Below are 24141 nucleotides of genomic sequence, written 5' to 3'. Positions count from 1 at the left end.
ATAGCCAATTGAACTCCTGATTTCCTCATTTATTAACAGTACTACCATTCTCCCTGCCAGTCAGGCTTGAACCTGGAACACATTTCTGCCTCCTTTTTTTTTTTTTTTTTTGCGGTACACGGGCCTCTCACCGCTGCGGCCTCTCCCGCCGCGGAACACAGGCTCCGGACGCGCAGGCCCAGCGGCCATGGCTCACAGGCCCAGCCGCTCCGCGGCACGTGGGATCCTCTCAGACCGGGGCACGAACCCGCGGCCTCTGCATCGGCAGGCGGACTCCCAACCACTGCGCCACCAGGGAAGCCCTCTGCCTCCTTCTTTACCTGCTTTACCCTGTCGCTAAGTCCTTTAAGTACTTCCCTACACTCAGGGTTTTTTCACACCCATCATTTCCCTCCTACTCTCACTACCACTTCTAATTTTAAACTTTTACCATTTCATGCTTGTACTTCAGCAGCAATTTCCTGATTTTAGGTCTCTCTCCACTTAAATCTACTTTATAAACTGAAACAAATTAATTTTCCTAAACAGTCACTTGATCAAGCCATTCCTCTATTGAAAAATCTTTTAAAGCTTCCCACTGATTACAGAAAAAGTCCAGATTCCTGATGGCATTCAGGATCTTCTACAACTGAGCCCCAACCTACCTTTCTCATCTTTCCCCTACTCTACATGTGGCTTCCACTGCAAACATTTGATACCTAAACAAAATTTCCCTGCCCATTAGTATTCCTGACTTTTTCTTTGCAGACCTCATCATCCCACTCTTGCCCTATTCTACTGTTCCCATTCCTCTTTACCTATATTCTTCCTGTTATTTAATTCATCTCAATTTCCATTTTCCTCCAAAAAATTTCTCTCCATAATCCCAGGCAAAAATACTCTGTACCATTCAATTAGCACGTACTACCTCTTACTGCTTCACAAGTACTTACCACCTAAACTTTGAGTTTCTTGATGACATGAACTCATATGTTCTGTATATCTTCCTCTCTGTCCAGGACAAGAATTCAATTTATTGATCTTAATCTGATAGCCAGACTAAGGAGGTCAACAAGCTATAACATTCAGCCCTCCCTCCCTACACAAATGTGAGTGGCACTGATATCCCTATCCTGTTCTCTTACAATGATCCTAATCAGGTTTCTCTGTTTCTGTTTTTGCTTCACCCCCAAACCTGGAGTCTATGTTTCTAATTCTACAACAAATCTTCAATTCTTAAAAATCTCCTTTTACTTACTTGTTTTGGCAATTCTGACTTTGGAACACACCTCAATCCTGAATAACACAGCCAAGGGCTTAGAACCTTCCCTGGACATATTCTACCTGCAAATCTGGACAATGATCCTACTTCAAAAAATACATTACTATAAGTTCTGGTTAACTACCCAAAATACTAGTTAGAGAACTTAAAACAAGAGACAGAGAAAGAAAGAAAAACCCATATAAAGTTAAGACCAAGATTTACATAGAAGCAAATCTCTTAAAGTTTTAACAGCGTACCTGAAAATAACACCTATTTAATCTTTAAAATAATCTAAATCAAGCAGCTTGCTCACATATGAAATTAATTTGTAACCTACTCCAGGTACTTTTTGTGTATAGCAATACCTTAAAATAGGAAAGAGAATCAAACATTTCTTCAATCTGTTCTGAAGACTGAACAGATAATGATGATATTGGATGAGATGAATTCAAGGAATCTTTCTTCAGGGTTTTAAATCGAGCATCTAAGAAATCTTCATACTAGCAAAAAATGAAACAGATTAAGAAACCATGTATTAAAGACAGAGGCAAGTATAGTAATTATTTATATGAATTAGACTAATTACTGTTTAAGGTCATTATAAAAAATTAACTAGCTTCACTAAACGTCAGAAATAAGTTTTTGAAAATGTAGGAAGAATGTGACATTTATGCATATTCCTTAAATTTGAAAGTAGAATTATAACCTCCTGGCCCCATGGAAAACAGTGTTTCCTAAACAACAGTATAAGCTGAGAATTTATTACTAAAGCAACCAAATGCTAAATCCAGATATTCAAAATGAATATTTAAAAATGGCTAGTGTATATTTGTAAAATAAAATCTGAAATAAAAAAAAATAGGAACTGTTCCTTAAGCTGATTTCTCATACATAATCCAGCTTTTCTGTTAAGATAATATACATTTCCCTTAACTAAGGTTCATTCGAAGTAAAATGTAACTCTTAAACAGCAAGAAGTCTGAGAGCTCAGTAGATGAGCTCCTCTAGAATGTATATTAGAAGTTTTTTAACATTCTGGGCACCACCAAGTGGTGAAACTGTGTATCTCTTTGCTTAATTAAGTAGCATACACAGATTTAGAATACCTTGCTTATTAATATTCTAGCTTAAAATGAGTTCATTTTACCACCTGAAATTTTTGAACAGGCCCTACATAAAAATTTCAAATTGAAAGCTCTAACAGTATTCTCTTTTTTTTTGATTTTTAATGGAGTATAGTTGATTTACAATGCTGTATTAGTTTCAGGTGTATAGTAAAGTGAATCAGTTACACACATACATATATCCACTCTTTTTTTTTTTTTTAATTCTTTTCCCACATAGGCCATTACAGAGAGTATTCCTTTTTTGAAGCAACCTTTGATCATATATTCAGGAAGTTTAATGGAAAGTCACAGAACTTTAGAGTTGAAAGGGGTCTTTATACTTTTCCACCTACTGCTTGAATTATTTGGCAATATCTGTCATATATGACCTAGTGTGTCAAAATATCTCTAATGATAAGAAACATCTCCAGAGAGTCTAAGAACATAGTAACAATATTATCATGCTCCCTGTAACAAAATGGTGTTCCATGTCTTTGTAAATATGGTTTGTACCTAAAAAGAGCAAATTATTTGTCTGTATCAACTTATGTATCACTGTTGTAAGAAAGATCACAGTGATAACAGAGAGACAGCATTGCTACAAAATGTCTTAATTTTTTTCTCTTTAATAACATAGGATAAACAGTTTTGTTTTGCAAAAAGAGGCTTTTCAACTCTATCTAAATTCCTTCAAGCAGAAGGGCCACATCTATTAAAATAAAATGTAGCAAAGCAATTTAAAATGTTCATCTTAATGACAAAGTGTAAAATAATTTCACAAAATTTCAGCTTTCTGAAATACATCAGTAAATAAAAGCACAATTTTCACTGTCAAATCTCAAGTATAGAGATCAATAACAAAGGTCAATTTTATCATATCTTTCTAGAAACATTTTCATTACTCCAAATGAATGGAAAATACATGTTGAATATGATTTGGCTATTTTTCCCTCTGGCATTCATAGCAGGCCTAACAAATAGTGTACTTACACTGGAGAGCTCTCCAAATATTTTTTCCAAAGAGAAATACTCCATGAAAGTAGCAAAACCTTCATTTAGCCATACATCGTTCCACCACTGTATTGTTACCAGATTACCAAACCACTGTGGGAAAAAACAAACGACTAACCAACTTTACACTCTCAAGAATTTTCTAATAATTGAATTGTCAGATTAATCACCTATAACCAGATTACAATTACTGAAAAATATACTTATTACAGTTAACACAAACTATATTCAAATTAAAGACTTGCAAATAAATGATATTTGTAATATAAATTTACTTTAAAAGTAGAATTGCATAAATTGTATAAATTCACTTTAAAAGTAAAATAAAAAATTTAACATTTTACCTTAAATGAAACAGGCAAGAAAGACAATTAGCATATTTATCAATTTAACACACGTTATATACTAGGTAAACAAAAAGGAGTCACCTCATTAAAAGTAAGATTTCCTAGATAATGAAATGCTCCTTTCTAATGTCAAGTTAGTAATATTATTTTCCATTGTATTTACAATCATCATGACAACTAAAAAATAAATTTCTATGTGAGGGATGTTCCTATAGTCAGAGAGCCTGGACTGCAGGTTTCTCCTCAGTCACCCAAGTTGAGGGCAGTATTTACATAATTCAAAACAGAATTCAAATAACATTCTGTAAGAAATTTGGCATGCATACAAATAAATGAAATCAGAAAGAACTTTAAATGGCTTTTTCCATGAGGTGGTAAGAAGAAGGAAAAAAAACGATACGAGACTCCCTTAAAAAAAATGCATCTCAAAATCCCTGAAATAAAGAGTGGTAAATAAAGAGTGAAATAAAGGGTGTGCAATTTAGTCAGTGTGGCCAAGGGCTTGTCTTGAGCCATCAGCAAAATGACAGGGTTACTAGGTACTGAAACAAAACAACTTTGAGAATTACAAAAGCATATTTTTCAAAGATATTATCTTAAAACCTGTTTCAGAGGAAGATGACTTGTAAGTCCTAAAGAAGAAGTAAATGAGAAACACTCCCCCAGGCGTGATGGCCGGACCCAGAATAACAGACCTAGAGCAGATCCCCCAAAAAACAACTTGTCTACATGCCTAAAACTGTAACAGTAAATAAGCATACGCTTCATATGCCAGCATGTCATGAAGCCCTCACGAGGGCTGCAGGGTGGGCTACAGACTGTGTCTGAGGTAGGCTGTCCACTGCCAGAGCATGTCCCACTCTTCCTCCACATGCTCCCACCATCACAACACCCCCGTACCATACCCTACCCTGATGAACACCTCATCGAGGGCACAAGAGAGACAAGGTGTTGGGGAAGAAAGAGGGAGGTTCATGTACTCATATAATTTTCTTTCTTTTTCTCTATGTCATACAGAGTACCTTCCCTCTCCAGAATTAACTAAGAACCCAGTTTTAGCAGGAGACAAAACAATAAATCTAGTCCTGACACCTACAGTCCAAGAGTTGTAAGAAGAAGAGTACAACTCAGGGAAAAGGTTTCTTCCCCACCAAGTTATGAAAAGTAAGAGAGATAATGGATGTGAAAATGATTTATAAACTGTAAAACCCTATACAAAACATTAAATAGCATTTTTATCCGAAAATTAAGTTTGTCTGAAAAGCATCATATTATTATGAAAGAAGGCAATGCTATAATAAAAAACTGAATTATTATTAGCATCTAAATGTATTCTAAAACTCTAGGATATGAAACAGACCACAGGTGTGAGATATAACAGTCTTGGCTGCTGATACCTGATGGGCCAGCTCATGAGCGATGATTTTAGTAACCAGCTTTTTATCCACCACTGAAGAAGTATTATTATCATACAGAAGTGTCTCTTCTCGGAAGGTGAGCAAACCCCAATTTTCCATTGCTCCTGCTTCAAAGTCAGGAATAGCCACCAAATCTGGACATAACAAGAAAGAAGTTATCAACTTTACCCCATCTAAGGCACTCCCTAATTAAATCAAAATATTTTACCCATTGGTCTATCACTGAATCAGAAGGCAGTGAATTCATTTATACGCCTAAGGAAATGAACCCTCCTAGCCCTGTATGCTCATCACCCACCTGTCAGTCGAGGAAGACCTGACCAACCCCCTGTAGAGTCACTGTTGCTCTGTCCCTGAGCAAGAGAAGATACCTAATTCCTTCACAGTGAAGAAGTTCCCAGAGCAAGGAGGACAAGAGGCAGGGCCAACGTTCTTCTAGCTAAAACCAGCTCCATGCTGAACAGCACTGAAATGCTCTTGCTTTCCTGAGCTCTCATTACTCCTATTATTATTTGAATTAGGAATTTCTTAGAAAATTAGAACTAGTCAAACTCCAGACTAAGCCCTAAGCAAATCCCCACTTACACAGCACCTCTGAAATAGTCCCATAAACTTCTAAGTGTTTTAAGCTCCACTTTCAGATACATCCATGGAATCTAAATAATCTTAACAAATACAAACAATTTTGAAGGCAAACAGTTAACAGTGTTTCTTGGTTTTCCTTTAAAATAACTTCGGCAAAAGTTCTTCCGAAAAAAACATTTGCAACATAAATCTAGGTTATAATGATAATGAAAATCAGAGGCACTGTTTGATTCTTACCCAGTTTCTTTAGTGGGTATTGAATTTCAAAGTAGTTTTGATAAAACTCAAGAAGCTTCACAGTTGTTTCCAAGGCATGGTGAACTTGACCAATCTTTTCTGGGACAGCATATATAGAAACCTAAAAGGTAACAGGTATGATGTAAAGACAGGTAAAATTAAAATGGCATGATATTCAGGTGAACACTGTCAAGATTAGCATACCTGAGAACTACATAAAGATATATGAGATTTTTCAGGACAGCAACTCTCGCTTATAGTTCTTTTAACCCCTATAGGATTTAGCAAGTCATTTCCATACATACAACAATGTTAAAAAAAAAAAAAAAGCAATCAGTAAGTTTAAAGTTAACATGATATTCGAAAAACTATTTTATATCATATAGCAATTTATAAGCATCTGCCTGTTTAATTTTATGATACTCTTCTCTTCCTCTCCATTACCTACAATGGCCCTTCCCTGTCTATGAGCTATCAAACTGTGAATTATTTGAAGGCCAAAACTAAGTTTTCATCTTTTCAGCACCTATCACAGTGCCTGGCATCGAGCAGGCATTCAATACAGAGAAGTCACAGCTTACAAGGGCGTTAGTTCTAACATAAACACCTAAGACAGAAATGTTGAAATTACCCTGGGGAAACCTATTAGAGACCAACACATTCTCTTTCAGCAAGTATGGCACAGCCAGTTTTTCTTGGAAGCCTTGGAACTGCTTCCTTTTTTTTTTTCCTGCAGTTGTTGGCTCGTTTTTAAGGAACATGTTGTATCAAAAACAACCATACCCAGCAGAGTGAAACACTCAGTGAGTGGCACACGGTAACTAAAACCAGGTAAGTGGATACTGGGATTCATGCCCACACTGCCCAATCACTTCAGGGAGCATGCTCCAGGGAAGATGCAGTTGCCCACGTGACTTAAATTGTTATTCTTTCCCTCTTTTTCTGATTAAGTGCATAAGTTAAATACATATGATGTAACTAACTATACATGTCTTATCAGTAAGTATCAAAGGCAAAATTTAAGCAGTTACATTAAAAGCAACAGGTTTTAAAAAGCAATATTTATTGTTTTTCAACTGACTGAAAGAAAAAATCCCTCTGTACTCAACTTGGGAAAGTAGGATATGGACAAGACACAGCAGAAGATAAAAACCTCAAAGATCCCAACACATGGGAAATAGAGACCTATTGAATAATTCACCATTTGAAAAAATACATTGGTGAACTCTAACCCCAAATTATTTTTGGTCTTTCATTAAAGCACTGAAAAACAGTCAACAATTTCTCAGAGGTCATAATTTCAGCTTTAATTGTCTTTATGTGGGGCCTTAGTCTATAGAACATATGCATTAATCACAAAAACATGGAGGTAACATGGCATTAAAAATTAAATATAAAGAAAAAATTTTAAGTAAACAAACAACAAAATAAATACACAAGCTCTGTAGTGAGACTGCCAGGTTCAAATCTCTGCTAGTTGTGTGAACTTAGTTAGCCTCAATCTCCTTATCTATAAAATGGTGATAAAAGTAGCTCCTATCCTCACAGGGTTACTGTCAGGATTAAATGAACTAATATGTATAGAACTTAGAATAGTGCCTGACACAAAAGAAGTGTTCAATAAATAGTAGTTATTATCATTACTACAAATAGAATCCCATCAGAAATGGGGTAAAATATGTATGAGGAGAGCATTTGTGGCAACAGTGACAGGAACAATGAAGTGTTAGGAGTTACAGTTAGCCCATATACAATATGTTACTTTCTAAAGTAACTATGGAAGAAATTTAATATCACATCATGTGGCCAAGTGTACTTCACCAGCCCAGCACTCGAACATCTGCAGCCCTTGGTACAGGACTGTGACCACAGCTTATTGAATTCAGTCACCACCTGCCAAAGGACCATGCACACTTCCTGCATCATTCCCCCTGTGAAAGTGTTAGCACACAAGCACACACAACAAAGTCTGACATATTCTTCTTAAATCTAACTACCATTATAAATGACTGTACCAAGATCACTTGGAATTTGAGACCAGTCTTTATTATTTCTGCCTGCTCTTTCCACACATACATATTTTATGTTCCAGTCAATGTAACCATCTAGAAGATGCTGTCCTAATAGAAACACCACCCATATACTCCAGGTTCCTCCTCAAACATCCTTCTCCCAAACACACCATTTGGCCACTCCCATCACTATGTGTGAAAGCATCTTTCATTAGATGAAAAGTAAAGGGAGAAAAAAGAAGTTCACATGGAACTGAAATCTGACCAAAGGATCCACTGAGTCCCATTTCCGGAATACAATGACTAGGAAGAAAGGTAGTTTGGCATTTTCTCTTTCCTTCTACTTCTCTTCCTTTAAAATATGTGCTGTGATTTCTCACTAGAGATGAATTGTCAGGTCATTACATTATTATCATGCTTGTTTTAAGAGCAACAGAAGCAGTAAGAAATAAACAAAGAAAGCAATCTAGTTCAACAAAGAAGTTTTGACCAGCACCCTGCACTTGGTAAGAGCACTCTAAACACTGTTAAATGCAAGCCAACTGGTGCTCAGGCCTTACAACTTAAAACTTTTCCTACAACATCTCTTGCTAAGACTGAGAGATTTATAAAAGACACAAAAAAGTCTCCTAGTCAGCTCTCAGAGAAAAGAGTTAAGACTGAGGAACAGCAGGTTTGTTAGGTTTAACTTACTCTGCTCCTTAATTTAATAAGAAGCAAAAACTAGATAAAAGCAAAACCAGAACCAAACCTCATCCCCCACAAAGAACAACAATACAGCCTGCAAGATTTATGAAGACAGAAAATGTTGGAATCTTCCAATACTAAGTTTCCTGAAAAACACCAGCTTTCCTAAACAGACAGCTGAACATACAAAAAGCATAAATTCCTTAAAAAAAATAAAACAACCCCAAAACAAAAAAACCTCACCAGAATGAAGTCTATCCAGAATAATTGATTACATGGGACTTGAGACTTTAGGAGAATGATATAAATTACGTATAATGTCCCTAGTTGGTGGAAGGATACTTGAGGAAATGTTGTTTGTGGAGCTAAGTCATGTTCCTGACTAAATAAGAATAAATTAAAATTATAACTTCACATGGATAATAGTGTTGAAGGTTCTGTTTGGATGTTAAACAGATATGATGTCCACATCTGACTAACCACCAATGGATTGTGATTCTATAAATTAGACCTGTCTATGGTAAAAACAAAATCAGGTAATGGCAACAACAAAATAAAAACCTCAAGACAAACTGATAAAGTGTATTTCAAAACTAGCCTCGAATTTTCTAGGTAATTCTGGCATTCCTGAAGGCAGAGAGAGGTTTAAGGAACATTGAATAATGGACAGAAATGATAAAACAAATGTTCTCTCTTTCTTTAGGTCTTTGACAACATAGTAATCTTTATCACTGAACAGGCCACGTTTAATAATCCACAGTCAACTTTGACATTTTCAGTTGTTTACTATGACTGACATTAATAAGTAAAGCCCTACTGCCTTATTCCTGAATCTTGTGAAATAGGCCTAATGTCAAATATTACAAAATAGAACATACCCTAGAGATTACATTTTAGTGGAACAAAAATCCTTTATTAGACTCTATGTCTGAATTTCTGATCACCATACCTACAGAAATCACGTCATTTGTTGTAAGAAGCAGTATATTGTGGTAGACAGTGAATTCTGACTATCATTTACTGGCTATGTAATCTAGGTCAATTACTTAACCTCTCTGGTACACTGTTTCTTCATTAGCAATATGAGGCTAATGCCTTCCTCTCATTTGGTTTATAAAATAAAAAGATGTTTATAAATGAGAGCTCAAGACAACTGCCTGCACAGAGTATAACTCCACACATGCTAGAGTCTCCCCCATTTCCTAATAAAAAGAGAAAGTTAATAAAACAGTTGTTTATTTGTAATTTTTTCAAAACACATTTACTACTGGGTAGCATTAAAAGTGATAAAGGTTATTTATATTTATATATACAAGGGAGTTTACATACATACAAGGGAGTTTCTCTGTGTGTGTATTACTATCTGCCAGGTACCGAAGATTTTACAGGAATTTAAAAAACTTAATCCTTGAGAGAGCAGGCTAATATAGACAATATAGTATTAGAGTTGTGGAAGGTGAGGTTTAGAGAATTACAGAGCAGTCTGCCCAAGGGCACATAGGTAGAAAGCTGTATAGGAGAGATTTGAACCGAGGTAGATGCCAGAGTCCATGTTTAACCATGTTGCTTCCTAATACATGTAAATAAAAAGCAAAAAAAGTCACTTGAAACTCCTCTCTCTCTTTCAATCTCTCTCTCTTTCCAGTTGACCCTTGAACAATGACGGGGTTGGGGCAACAACCCTTAGAGCAGTTGAAAATCTGAGTATAACTTATAGTCAGTCTTCCGCATCTAAGGATTCAAACTATGGATCGTGTAGTACTGCAGTATTTACTATTGAAAAAAATCTGCAATAAGTGGACTTGTGCAGTTCAAACTCATGTTCTTCAAGGGTCAACTGTTGTGGACAAAATATATATATATATGTTATACATATATGTTATATATATGTTATATGTTATCTATATATGTTATATATAAGATATATATATAAAATATATGAGGTATATATCTGAGCAGTGAATAATTCAGCCTTACTAGATGAAAGAATTCCACTGGAGCAACTGGAAATATAACCGAATTTATGAGGGCCTTGAATATCACAGAATTATGAGTTTGAATGTAATCCTACAGGCAGTAAGAAGCCAGCATAGCTGTTGAAAGAAAGAGAGAGAGAGGGAGGGAGGGGGAGAGAAAGAGAGGGAAAATAAAAAGCCAAGACTACATACATTTTGAGATACAATAAAAAGTGCTGGGGATTTTATATCAAAGAGTGTGATAAGAACTACAACAGAGATGTAACTAAAGTGCTATGAAATATCAGAGAGGGAATGATTAATCCCAGCTGGGGAAAGAACGAAAAGTTTCAAGGAGAGGGTGGTACTCAGCTGGCTCTTGAAGAAGCAACCTGACTTAAGATTGAACCTTTTAGGTTTTATCAAGGCTGCAACATCTGCATCAAGGGCTAAATTTGGGGTGCAAAACTTGAAGAGAGATTAATTGAATTTTTTTCAGAATTAAACCAGTCTTAAAATCCTTTCGAAAGGACTCCGAAAAACTCTTTGGTTTAGACTTGCCCAAAACTCTTTTAAACCCAAAGGTGAGTAAATGATATTGAGCACTTACTCAATGTAGTCCACATTACCCTTGAACACGAACAGGTCTCCATCCTTTGAGCATGAAGTCATATGGCAGTGTTATTGCTTATGAAGAGCCAGATAATCCTTACCTCACCCCTTCTCTCTAAGAGTTAATGGAGTAGACATGATAATCTTTTCTAACAGAAGGAGTATGCCCCTCTTAATTAGCAAATAATAAGATCCAAATACAATGTGATTAAAATAAAGTTCTTTGGTCTGGAAAGGAAGCCCAAATCCAAGTGAATGTGTTCAAAGGGTAGAAAACATACCCTGGTGGGGATCAAAAATATGAAAAAAAAATTCCATCATATTTCTATCATGAAAAATAATCATTTTTAGCTTTAAAAGACCCTTTTCTCCTATGTTGTTAGTATGTGAAGATATTAGCTTTTTAAGGTCTTTACAGTGAAATTAAGGCATAAAATCCAATCAAACAATCATTTACAGAAGATTCAAACAACGAAGAAAAGCAGAGGAGCCTAATTAGAACAAAGGGTCAATCTTGACAAATTACAGACATAGCAGACATTTAAACAATCTTCTCTCTTTAAGATGAAGAAAATTCAATCAGGACTTGCTTTTTCAAAAGGTGCATTCAAATGACTTTTACAACTTGGAGTTTTTCTTCTAACTAAATTTTTATGCTATCTTTTAAGTCTGCACAATATTCTAGATTTGCTGCTGTCCAATAAAATTTTCTGCATTGATGGAAATATTCAATATCTTTGATATCCAATAAGGTAGCCACTAGCCACAAGAATGCTAGAAATGTGGCTACTGAGACTAAGGAAGTGAATTTTAAATTTAATTAATTTTTGCAGCTTTAATGATATAATTAACATATATTATGTAAATTTAAGGTATACAACATGTTCATTAGATACACTTATATATTGTGAAATGCTTACCACAGTAGCACGAGTTAACACTTCCATCACTTCATATAACTACCATTTCTTTTGCATGGTGAGAACATTTAAGCAACTTTCTTTGCAACTTTCAAATATATAATACAGTGTTAACTATAATCACCATGCTGTACATTAGCTCCCCAGAACTTATTTATAACTGGAAGTTTGGACCCTTTGACCAACATCTCCCCATCTCCCCCACCCCTCAGGCCCTGGCAACCACAAGTCCACTGTTTCCATGAGTTCAGTTTTAGATTCCACACATAAGTGAGGTCATATAGTCTTTGTCTGTCTGACTTATTTCACTTAGCATAATGCCCTCAAGGTCCATATATGTTGTCCCAAATGGCAAGATTTCCTTCTTTCTTTCTCATGGCTGAATAACACTCCATTGTGTGTGTGTGTGTGTGTGTGTGTGTGTGTGTGTGTATATACACACACATACACAGACGACATCTTCTTTATCCATTCATCCGCACTTAAGTTATTATTATGAATAATAATATTATTGTTAGTAATGCTGCAACAAACATGGAAGTGCAGACCTCTTTAAGATCCTGATTTGATATATATCCTGTGGATATATACCCAGAAGTGGGATTGCTGGATCATATGATGGTACTATTTTTAATTTTTTGAGGAACCCTCCTATTGTTTTCCACAGTGGCTACACCAATTTACATTCCCACTAATAGCGCACAAAGGTTCCCTTTTCTCCACATTCTCACCAACACTTGTTACTTATGTCTTTTTGATGGCAGTCATTCTAACAGGTGTGAGGTGGTATCTCACTGAGGTTTTGATTTGCATTTTCCTTCTGATTAGTGATATTGAGCACCTTTTGATGTATCTGTTGGTCATCTGCATGTCTTCTTTGGAAAAATGTCTATTCAGTTCCTCTGCCCTTTTTTAACCAGATTGTTTGTTTTTTTGCCACTGAGTTGTATGAGTTCCTTATATATTTTGAATATTAATCTCTTATCAGATATTTGATATGTTCTTCCATTCCACAGGTTACCTTTTAATTTTGTTGACTGTTTCTTTTGCAGTGCAGAAATTTTTAGTTTGAGGTTCTCCTACTTGTTGATTTTGGCTTTTGTTGCATGTGCTTTGGTGTCATATACAAAAAATTGTTGCCAAGACCCATGTCAAAGAGCTTTTTCTCTATGTTTTCTTCTAGGAGTTTTATACTTTCAAATCCTACATATAAGTCTTTAATCCATTTCCAGTTAATTTTTGTGAGTGGTGAAAGATAAGGGTCCAATTTCATTCTTCTGCATGTGATGATCCAGTTTTCCCAGCACCATTTATTGAAGGGACTACCCTTTCCCCACTGAGTATTCTTGGCTCCCTTGTCATATATTAGTTGACCATTTTTGCAGAGTTTATTTTTGGGGTCTTGATTCTTTTCTATTGGTCTGTGTCTACTTTTATGCCAGTACCACACTCTTTTATTACTATGCATATGATTTTGATTACTTTATCTCTGTAGTATAGTTTGAAATCAAGGAAGTGTGATACCTCCAACTTTGTTCTTTTTTCTCAAGATTGCTCTAGCTATTTGAGGTCTCTGCGGTTCCATACAAATTTTAGGATTATTTTTTTCTATTTCTGTGAAAAATGCCATTAGAATTCTATTGCATTGAATCTATAGATTTTTTTTAACGCTTGGTAGAATTCACCAGAGAAACTGATCTGATCCTGGGCTTTTCTTTGTTGGGATGTTTTTGATTATTAATTCAATCTTTCTTTATATTACTGATCTGTTCAGATTTTTTTATGTCTTCATGATTTAGTCTTGGTAGATTGTATGTTCCTAGGAGTTTATTCATTTCTTCTAGGTTATCCAATTTCTTGGCCTATAGTTATTCACAGTAGGCTCTTATGATCCTTTGTACTTCTGTGGTATCAGCTGTAATGTCTCCTTTCATTTCTGATTTTGAGTCTTCTTTTTTCACTAGTTAGTCTAGCTAAAGGTTTGTCAATTTCATTTACCTTTCTAAAAATCCAGCTCTTCGTTTTGTTGATCTTTTCTACTCTCTTTCTGGTATCTATTTCATTTATCTGCTCCGATCTTTGCTTATTGCCTTCCTTCTGCTAACTTCGGACTCAGTTTGTTATTCTTCTTCTAGTTCCTTGAGGTGTAAAGTTAGGTTGTTTATTTGAGATCTTTCTTTTTTCTTAATGTAGGCATTTATCACTCTAAAGTTCCCTCCTAGAACTGCTTTTGATACATCCCATAGAATGCATATACCACATTATACTATTAGAACATTCTGAATTTTACTATATAAATACCTTTTCCAGTGTGTTGTACATTTTCATGTTTTCATGTTACTAGCTAGTGTCCTTTCAATTCAGCTGGAAGCACTCCTTTCAGCAATTCTTGTAAGGCAGGTCTAGGGGTAAGGGGCTCTCTCAGCTTTTTTTTCTTGTATGGAAAAGTCTTTCTCACTCCTTCATTTCTGAGGATAACTTTGCTGGATAAAGTATTTTTGGTTGGCAGTTTTTTCCTTTCAGCACTCTGAATATATCATTTGCTTCTCTCTTGTGTTCTAAGGCTTCTTCTCAGAAATCCACTGATAGATTTATGGTAGTTCCCTTATAAGTTATAAGCTTCTTTTCTTTTGCTGCTTTTAAGATTCTCTTTGACTTCTGACCATTTTATTATAACGTGTCTTGGAGAAGACCTCTTTAAGCTGAGTGTGTTTGGTAACCTATGAGCTTCATGAACTTGGATATCCAAATTTCTCCCCAGATTTGCTAAGTTCTCAGCAATTATTTTTTTAAGTAAGCTTTCTGCCCCCTGTTCCCTATGTTCTCCTTCTGAAACTCCAATAATTCACAAATTGTTTCTTCTGGTGGTGTCCCACAAATCATGTAGGCTTTTGTCACTTCTTTTTCATCCTTTTTTCCTTTGTTCTTCCCTGACCAGATAATATAAAATTTCCTGTCTTCTAACTCGCAAATTCTTTTTCTTGCTTGATCCATTCTGCTGCTGATGGTCTGTATTGCATTTTTCATTTCATTCACTGTATTTTTCAGACCCAGAATTTCTGTTTGGTTCTTTTTTTTTTTTTTTATGATTTCTATGTCTCCGTTAAACATCTCATTTTGTTCATGTACTGTTTCTTGATTTAATTAAATTGTCTTTCTGTGTTTTCATATTATACAGCACAGTTCTAGAGGCTTTCTTATACATATATTGTCTTACTGAAATTCTCTGATAAAAGTAAAATTTAAAGGAGCTTAAAAATTATTGATTTTTTTGGTATTCAAATAATAACAGTAAATAACAACTAAGTAAAAAGTAACACTGCTGGTATAAAATGTCAGAGTTGTGAACCAAAAGATTGTTTTCCTTCATAAAGCAGTTACCAGATATCATGAAAGGATTCCTCTCAACCTCCTGTGAATACAGGTTTTCAAGACAATTACCACAACAACATACATACCAGGGTTCCATTTATGTCCTGACTCAGATTCTTCAACTCCCCCACAACGAAAGCAACCAGGTAAGTGCTCATCTTCACACTCTCAGAAAACTCATCCTGAACAAGTCCATCTTCCATAATGACTGATGACTTCTACAAGCAATGGGGAAAATGACAGTTCTGTAACTGTGAGAATAAATGACAGTGACATATAAACTGGGAAACTGAAGACTCAAATAGGAAATAAGTAGTGAAGATGCTGGCATATTTTAATCCCTCAGCACAAGTTTCCAAACAACACGGCCCTCAGTCTCAGTCTGTTCTACCATCCTTCATCATGAGGACATACTGAGTACAGTAAAAATCCTTAAGAAGTTCCTAGTCTCAAACAATGGCTTTAAATAAATAAATGTAAGTTAGAAACAGTAAGTAGCAGTGGCTCTGTTTCTCCCCTTTAAAACACCATCAAAACCAAAAATCCTTCCTTATGACCTAGGAGTACTCCATTCTACTGCTACAAATACATTCACACAAGAATGAGCTACAGCTGGTTAATCCCGCCAAATGATCTGAAATGGCTTCGTAAAGGACCGTGCTGATGACCACAAGAAGGCTTAGTGGGATTAAAGGTGATAAGTCACTAGAGAAGTCTGCAGTACACACAAGATGAGGGAAGGCGGGTAACCTTCCAGGATTTTCCAACCATGAATTTAAAATATATTTTGGGTTACTAGGCAAGTAAGCATTTGACCTCTCTTAGAGAAAGATTAAGGTGAAGAGTACAGCTAAGAGTAGAGCTGCTGAAGTGACGTCCTTCTTGAAGGACAGACCATGTCCTCTCCTTGACTCAAGGGCTGACTCATAGTCTGTGAGATGTGGCTGCTCCTCCCCGCCAGTCACATGGCTTCTGAGAGGTTGCTATCAGCTGCACACAGCTCTCAGGTGTAACAAAAGGACCCCCCCCCCCCAAGTTCTGTTCAGCATAAAAACAGTTCTGCCTGATTTCACCCCCACTACTTCCATGCAGAGCCCACAGCCAAGAAAGATGTCCATGTTCTTGTTGTTCAACCTCCATGTTACCTTCTCGATTTCTCAGTAACCAGTAGAACACCAAGGTCAATCATGATTCAACACTACCAAATATCACTGTTTAGAATAGCAAATTCACCACGTCTTTGAAAATATCACTGTGCTCTTTAGTAGCAGTTCACAGTATTAATATTTGCAGAACTTTAGTACAATAGCACAGACTTCACATTTCCTGCCCATACCTTCCACATCCAGTCTTTCTCTTTCCTCAAGTGCTTCTCAGGCTGACTTTCCAATTGATTCCAATACATATTTTACTTTTATTTAAGCATTTTAAGAAAGAATAAGAATGTATATGATTTTAATCATTCTCAACAGTATGGCAAAGAAGAATTCAAGTATTCAAAACAAAGAGACCCACTCAAAGATTTTACATTCAAGGAATAGAACAGTACCTTAGGCATATTTGATAAAGCAGTGTATTGCTCATCTCTTATGATCCTGATGATAAATGTGGCTTTAAATGCTGGTTCATCAAAACAAGGAAAAGCAGATCTTGCTGCCAAGGGTTCAAACTGAGTTGCTGCAAAGTACCTAAAACAAATGCAAATCCATCCAATAGTTATTGAGTACCTACTATTCAAGGCACCTTGCCAAGTTCTAGGGATACTAAGATAAATATCATACAAGCCCAGACATTAAAGGATTCTCAATCAACTGGGAGAGGCAGAGGTGATACAGTAGAAAGTTATCAGGCTGGGAATCACATCCTAATAGTGCGAACAAAGCAGTGGAAACAAAGGGTAGGAAAAAAAATCTGCCTAGCGGTAGAGACACTGTAAGGAAACTGGTGATAAAATATGAAGAGGGCCTTTAAAAATGAGGAATATTTGAAAAGGTAGAGAAAGGAAGATAGTGCAGCCTAGAAAGAGTAGGAAGCACAAGGAAGGACTGAGCAGTGCATATTCAGGGACTGGGGGTGGGTGTCCAACGTGGCTGGAGATGAAGCCACAAAGATAGGATACAGCTGGCCACTGAGGTCTTAAAAAGGTTTCTGATGAAAGATCACTATAAAAGATTGTCATCCATTGCCATTATTCTCTGTACAGACGATGGCTTCATAACACTAAACCTCAAACTCACAACCTGCACTTTCATGAGGACTGAAAAAACTAGGTGTCCTATAGTATGCTGGTGTTCTTTACTCTCTTCAAAAACGAATCAAAAATTTTCCTCCTCTCCTACAGCAACAACACTTGAGAATTTAACTATAAGTCCTCAATTAAAGGTTGGGAGAAAAGCATAAGAAGAGGAGAAATGCAGATTTTTAGTTAAGCAGAGGAATGAAATAGATCTGCATTTGGGAAATCATACAAACATGGTCATAAGGAATCAGGACAAGTGTGGCCCTGGTGTGCACATATCAGCTACCAGTCAATATGGTACATAGATAACCACCACTGTGGACATGATTGCCTCGCTTGCTTAGGACTTAGTCCACCTAGAGGGGTGGGGTAGGGAGGGTGGGAGGGAGACGCAAGAGGGAGGGGATATGGGGATGTATGTATACGTATAGCTGATTCACTTTGTTATACAGCAGCAACTAACACAACAATGTAAAGCAATTATACTCCAATAAAGATGTTAAAAAAAAAAAAAAAAGGCAAGTAGAAAAGAGTGTAAGATTTAGAGTCAGAAGACCCAAACTCTGCAACTTACCAGCCATATGACTTCAGCAAATCAGTGATCTACATCTCATTTCCTTATTTGTTAAACTAGGGTCAAGGTAGGACCCCCTACCAAACATTTAGGGTTTTTGCTAGAATCGAATAAGACTATTCATAGTAACAACCACTTGTATGCCATAAATTCCTACACAGATGTCTATTATAAATGCTGGATAGTCATAACTCTTCCTTCATGCTTAGAATTACTGTGCTTCTGTCCTAGTAAGGATTTGCCCAAATAACTGTTTGTTAGGGTAAACTGCAAGAACGACAGCAATCAACATATGTGAAACAATTTAAAAATATGTTTCGAACATTCCATTTCTTCACCCAACTCCCAAATTCTTACCCAGTTAACTGAAGATTTTGGAGGAGGGCCACAGGGGACCAAGGTATAAAGTTTGATGACATCTTTACTATTCATATGAGAGTCTACTTGGACCATCATTTTGGATAAAAACTGGATTATAATGTTCTAAGACAAATAAGATCTTAAATTATTATTAAAAGAGATGCAATAAGAACTATCTTACATAGAAGCCCCTTTGAAAAGGCTGCTGCTTGATGATACTTATAAGCTATTCTATCTAAGCTGAATACCTCAAAGCTTGTTCTTTCATTAGTGACTGCATTTGCCTTCAGAAATACTAGTTGCAGTTTGAGCACCACCTCCAGGAGCACTGAAGACAGTTATGAATTAGCTGAGGGTCAGTAAGAGAATTCTACGCACTGGTGATAACAATGGGTAAAGAGGTGAAAACTAAGGAAGCTGGTGCACCACAGTGGTTAAGAATGTGGCCTTTGTAGTTAAAATGACTTTGGGTTTGAGTTCCCCTCTGCTACTTGCTAGCCATAAGATGCTGAATGAATTACTTCATGTGGCTCTGCTTCCTCATCTGTAAAGTGAATAAAATATAATTTCCACCTCTTAGTGAGTTTGACAAGATAAAAGACTAAACATATAAAATGCTTGCAACAGTTTCTAGCACTTCAGTTCTCAAGTAAATATGGGCTGCCATTACTACTGGAACTCAGGAAAGTGCACATGAAGTTCATTAAGGCAGGTGAGGGGCTGTGAGAGAAAAAAAAAAAAAAAAGGCCCAGATCTTGAAAGAAATTGAACTAAATCTTGTTAAAAATGAGGAACTGCTGAAGGATCATAAACCAAAGACCAACATGGTCAGATCTGTACTTCTAGAAATAGTCTGGCAGCAGTGTGGAAGATGGGGGAAAGAGGAGGGGGAAAGCTGTAGTAAGATTAGAGGTCAGGGGTTCAGTTAAGAAGATGACTCAAGAGTTCGAGAAAAAGACACTGAGAGATTGAAGAACAAAGAAATAAAACACATCTCCAGCCTAAATTCCTTTGCTAGTTTTTTAGTATCAGTTTGTTATCTAGAACCTTAAATCTATGGTCAACAATTTCTAGATTTAACTGCAAGGTTACTGACCATCTCCACTTCTTAGATGACACAGGTAAAGTTCCTTTACCACAAGCAGTGTCAGTACGTTTGACATTTACACTTACTTTGATTTTCCAATCAATAGGAAATATATCCCTTAATTACTTTATCTACTTGTTTTGAATTACAGTTTTCAGGCCTCTTGAAATGTAGAAATACTTAATTACTTTATCTACTTGTTTTGAATTAGTTTTCAGACCTCTTGAAAGGTATAAATAATCTTCTAAACTTCTATCTTGCATCAAGATATACAATCATGTGGGGTATCCATTTTATGGAACCAGGTAGGTTAATGGATGTATATAGTTTTTGTAATGGCAGAGTTTCACAAATTTTAAAGTACTATTTAAAAAAAAATACTCTATTTCATAATTTTAAGAATGTCTTCCCATAGTATGAGTGTGTTTCGTGTTTGGTAATTGCAATCATTGTTGCTTTTGTTGTGGTCATCCATTTACAATGTTTGGTGTCAGTTTATTTATCTCCCGTAAAAATAAAATACAGTGTGTATGTGTGAGAAAAAAAAAAAAAAAGAATGTCTTCCATTTTTCTAGCATTTTCCACAACTCAATCCAGCCCACAGCAAAAGGGTCAACAAGTAACCCTGTCCAAAACCACCTCACTCTGCCACACAACATTGACTCTTCCCATTATATACAGGCAGACCCAAGAGGATCCGAGGGCAATAATCTGATTGGAAGAGATGACTAGGGTATTTGTCGTAAAGGTCTGATTGCATACTAAGAACACCGTTTTTATGTATATCCTATAATTCCTAGAGATGATGGAGATTATAGAAGGAGAAGTAAAGCCTAGAAGCCCCAAGCTACCCCTGCAATTATCAGTTTGCTTTTCATGTCAGATCTCATGGCAAGAGCCAGCATGCCATTTATTTTAAAAGTATTACGTTAAGGGGAAAGAGAAATATTACTTATCTGAATGGGACTATAGATCTTGCTTTGTCTCTTTCTCTAGTTAAGAAGGATCAAAAAACTTAAGACAGATTTAAAATATTCATTTCTATTTTTCTCAGTATACCAACATACATTAGCCAAATGGACCTCAATGGTAATTCACACACCGGTTTGCAGAGGAACATGAGAGAATGCTCCAATGCACTAAGCAGATCTGACAAGGACTTTGCACACGTAAGAGAAGTGACATTACTGCTACTTAAGAATAGTCTGTATGCAACTGTGCACTGCATCTTTCCAGAAATTCAAACTACATCTATGAATACTAAGATTAAAGAACAAAATATATGGTTTAAATGGGGAGCTGAATAATTTTATGTTTTAAGTCGCTTTTTTAAAATGAATCTCTCCAAGATTTCTTTTTTTTTTACTTTTCCATCAGAAATCCAAAATAGAATGGCATTAAAAAGACAAAACCCAGCAAAGATTAAGGATACTAAAAATTACATATATAAGTATACAACACTTCTTCATGCTTTCTTTCTCCATCTCAGTAAGCACCTCCTAAAAGTTCCACACAATAGGAAACTAAGACTGAAAGAATAACCTGTCTTCTTCTATATCTGGTTCACATGGAGACCTTGAAGGTGACAGAAAACTACATTCATCTTATAAGATACGAAAAGCTCAATATAACTTCAGTGTTTGTGATAGAGAATGTAACTGATATAATCCTTGTCCATCTCCTTCCGTCAGCATGCCCCCAGCCCCACCGTGACATATCATATATATGATACATACTCAAGGCTTTGACTAAGAGAGAAAGAGTATACTCTTCCAAATCACCATTCTACTATTTTTCACCTAACCTCTTAAATTAAAAAAAAATTGCAGTTAATGTCTCTAGTGTGGGCAACGGGATCCATATTGCAGAAGTCATCAGAGACCAAAGAAGCAGAATCGTTTAAGAGGGCTACATACTTTTTCTCATTACTTTCATCTGTGTAGGAGATGCCATAAAACCCATAGTAAGAACTAGATATATTTGCCGAATACTCTATCTTCAAGGTATAATTGTGCCCTTCAAGAAGGGCCTCAGGGGCAACAATGGCGATTTGTTCATGAAATGGATATTCCAGGACATCGACTTGTTTTTCTTGGCTTGAAACTGCTGACATAAAGGTCACTCTTGAAATATTATGGCCTGTGCTGTGAAGAACTATGTTCCATGTGGCCTGAAGAGCCTGGAGTGAAATCGTCACAGAGCCCCTGAATGTCATCGAGGTTAGGTTTGGGTGTAGGTTAAGTTCATAGCGTACTGGCATAATGGCAGTGGGAAGCCTGATTTGTGCCCATGGAAACAACTTCCCATTAGTTGCAATTGGCTGAATTAATCCCATTGATTGGTTTTTTTTGTGGCAGCCTTCTTTAGTAAAGGTACATCTGGGCAGTAGATAAATCACCATGATTACAGAAACAGCAACCACAATGACAAAAGCACAGACCACCATGGTCCTCGCAGACGGTACTGAACAAGTCCCATCTGAGCTCTGCCTGTAGCCGGCTGCACTGTTTCGAAGGCCCGAGCTCCTGTTCATGAAGGACATGCCCAGCAGCTTTGCGGACGACTCATAATCCTCTTCGTCCTCATCCATCTCATGCTCACCAAGACCCCGCACCAGCAGTCGTGAACCCCGGGGCTCATATTCCACCTCATCAGGCTCTAGAGGATGTAAACAAGGTTCTTTGGCTAAATCCACCACATCTGGTTCTTCCTCAAACATGCTGTTTTCAATCATATTCCTGGGGAGCTGAAGCCGATCTAAAAAAACCAAAACATAAGGACCAGGCACAGAGTTAGAAAAAAAAAAAAAGCTCATAATACCACGTTTAATCTAAGGATTTTTTTTTAATCACTAAGACTTATTTCCATCTAAGAGGTGCTGAATTAAATGTTTATAATATTCTTGTGTCATCCATTAAAAACTCAAGCATAGATAAGAGCATATCACAGTCTTAAAATAAGAAAGCTAAACAAACAGGCTAGTAAAAAGGCAGCTGAGATTAAATACTGATTTCCTTAATACACTCCTGCCCAACAACCTGGGCCCTTGTCCTGAGCTTTAGAGGGCCCTGCTTTTGCCTGCCTCTAGCTGTGCACGTCCCCAACAGGGTGAGGAGTCAGTAAGATCAAAGAATGCCCATCCATAGTCCATGGCCCTCTTCTGCAGTCTAGGTACCAGAATCCCCAGAATTCCTGCCTGAAAGGCTCAAACCTGCTTCTACGGCCTTTGTGGGTCTCCTCTCTGAGTCCCATTCTCCCTAGGGAGGACCACAGTTGGAATGCCCATTCATAGCTTGAATGATGGGTAAGCAACAGGCTGGATTACTTAGTTCCCCTTGGAAGAGGGATGTTTCTGTTCCACAGCAAACTGCAAGGGTCAAATTATATAGGAAATTTCCATAATCAAGAAATAATTTTTAGGAGTTCCCTGGTGGCACAGTGGTTAAGAATCCACCTGCCAATGTAGGGGACATGGGTTCGAGCCCTGGTTTGGGAAGATCCCACATGCCGCGGAGCGACCAAGCCCGTGCGCCACAACTACTGAGCCTGTGCTCTAGAGCCCGCGAGCCACAACTTCTGAGCCCGTGTGCCACAACTACTTCAGCCCGCGCACCCAGAGCCTGTGCTCCGCAACAGGACAAGCCACTGCAATGAGAAGCCCGGGCACCGCAACAAAGAGTAGCCCCCGCTTGCCGCAACAAAAGAAAGCCTACACACAGCAACAAAAGACCCAATGTAGCCAAAAATAAATAAATAAATTTATTTTAAAAAAAAGAAATAATTTTTAAAAAGACGAACTATAAAAATCAGATAAAACTACAATCCAACCTGTCTTTTCATGCTTCCAGAGCATTTAGAAGTACAAGAGATTCCCCTCTGTAACAACCACATAATACACCATAAGTGTAAGTGGATCCTGGGGTGGGGTAGTGGTGGGAACTTTTAAAACCACACAAAAAAGCTGCACTCTCCAACTTGCCAGGAATCACTAAGAAAAAAAAAAAGACTCAAAAAGTAGAGGAGTAAATAATAGCATACAGATCAATAATTCCTAGGGCTAGATTGAAAGTTTGACAAGTGAAACCCTCATTAACCTTTCCCTACAAGGTACTTTATACAGATCATTTCTAATCCTCACAATAATTCTATAAAATGGCAAGTATTACACTATTTCAGACACAAGAAAACAAACAAGCCAAAAACAGAAATAGGAGTTAATTTACCTTCACAAAGTCACAGTTATTTAGTCACAAAACTGATACTAGAACTCAGGTCTAAAACTCTGAACCCAAATTTTAGATTCTTTCCATTATTATATTGCATCTCCCTACTCAACTAGCTCAAAGGATGAGAGCTTGTACCTATTATTTCTTTTG

General features: G+C 36.8%; 1 protein-coding gene across 1 annotated transcript in view; it reads right to left on the bottom strand.

The window, feature by feature from the left end:
• LNPEP (leucyl and cystinyl aminopeptidase) overlaps window positions 1–24141 on the bottom strand; it is a 105866-nt gene that overhangs the window by 41219 nt on the left and 40506 nt on the right. The window contains exons 2-8 of the mRNA XM_030848306.2: window positions 21682–22522; window positions 17055–17193; window positions 15592–15723; window positions 5948–6068; window positions 5105–5259; window positions 3340–3453; window positions 1609–1743 (exon numbers count right to left, since the gene is read on the bottom strand). Coding sequence (XP_030704166.2) covers window positions 1609–1743; window positions 3340–3453; window positions 5105–5259; window positions 5948–6068; window positions 15592–15723; window positions 17055–17193; window positions 21682–22522 — 1637 coding nt within the window. The remainder of the gene's footprint in view (window positions 1–1608; window positions 1744–3339; window positions 3454–5104; window positions 5260–5947; window positions 6069–15591; window positions 15724–17054; window positions 17194–21681; window positions 22523–24141) is intronic.

This window comes from Globicephala melas, chromosome 3 (assembly GCF_963455315.2).
Source record: "Globicephala melas chromosome 3, mGloMel1.2, whole genome shotgun sequence".
NCBI lineage: Eukaryota > Metazoa > Chordata > Mammalia > Artiodactyla > Delphinidae > Globicephala > Globicephala melas.
The sequence above is the reverse complement of the archived record's forward strand: the minus strand, read 5'-3'. Positions and strand labels throughout refer to the sequence as shown.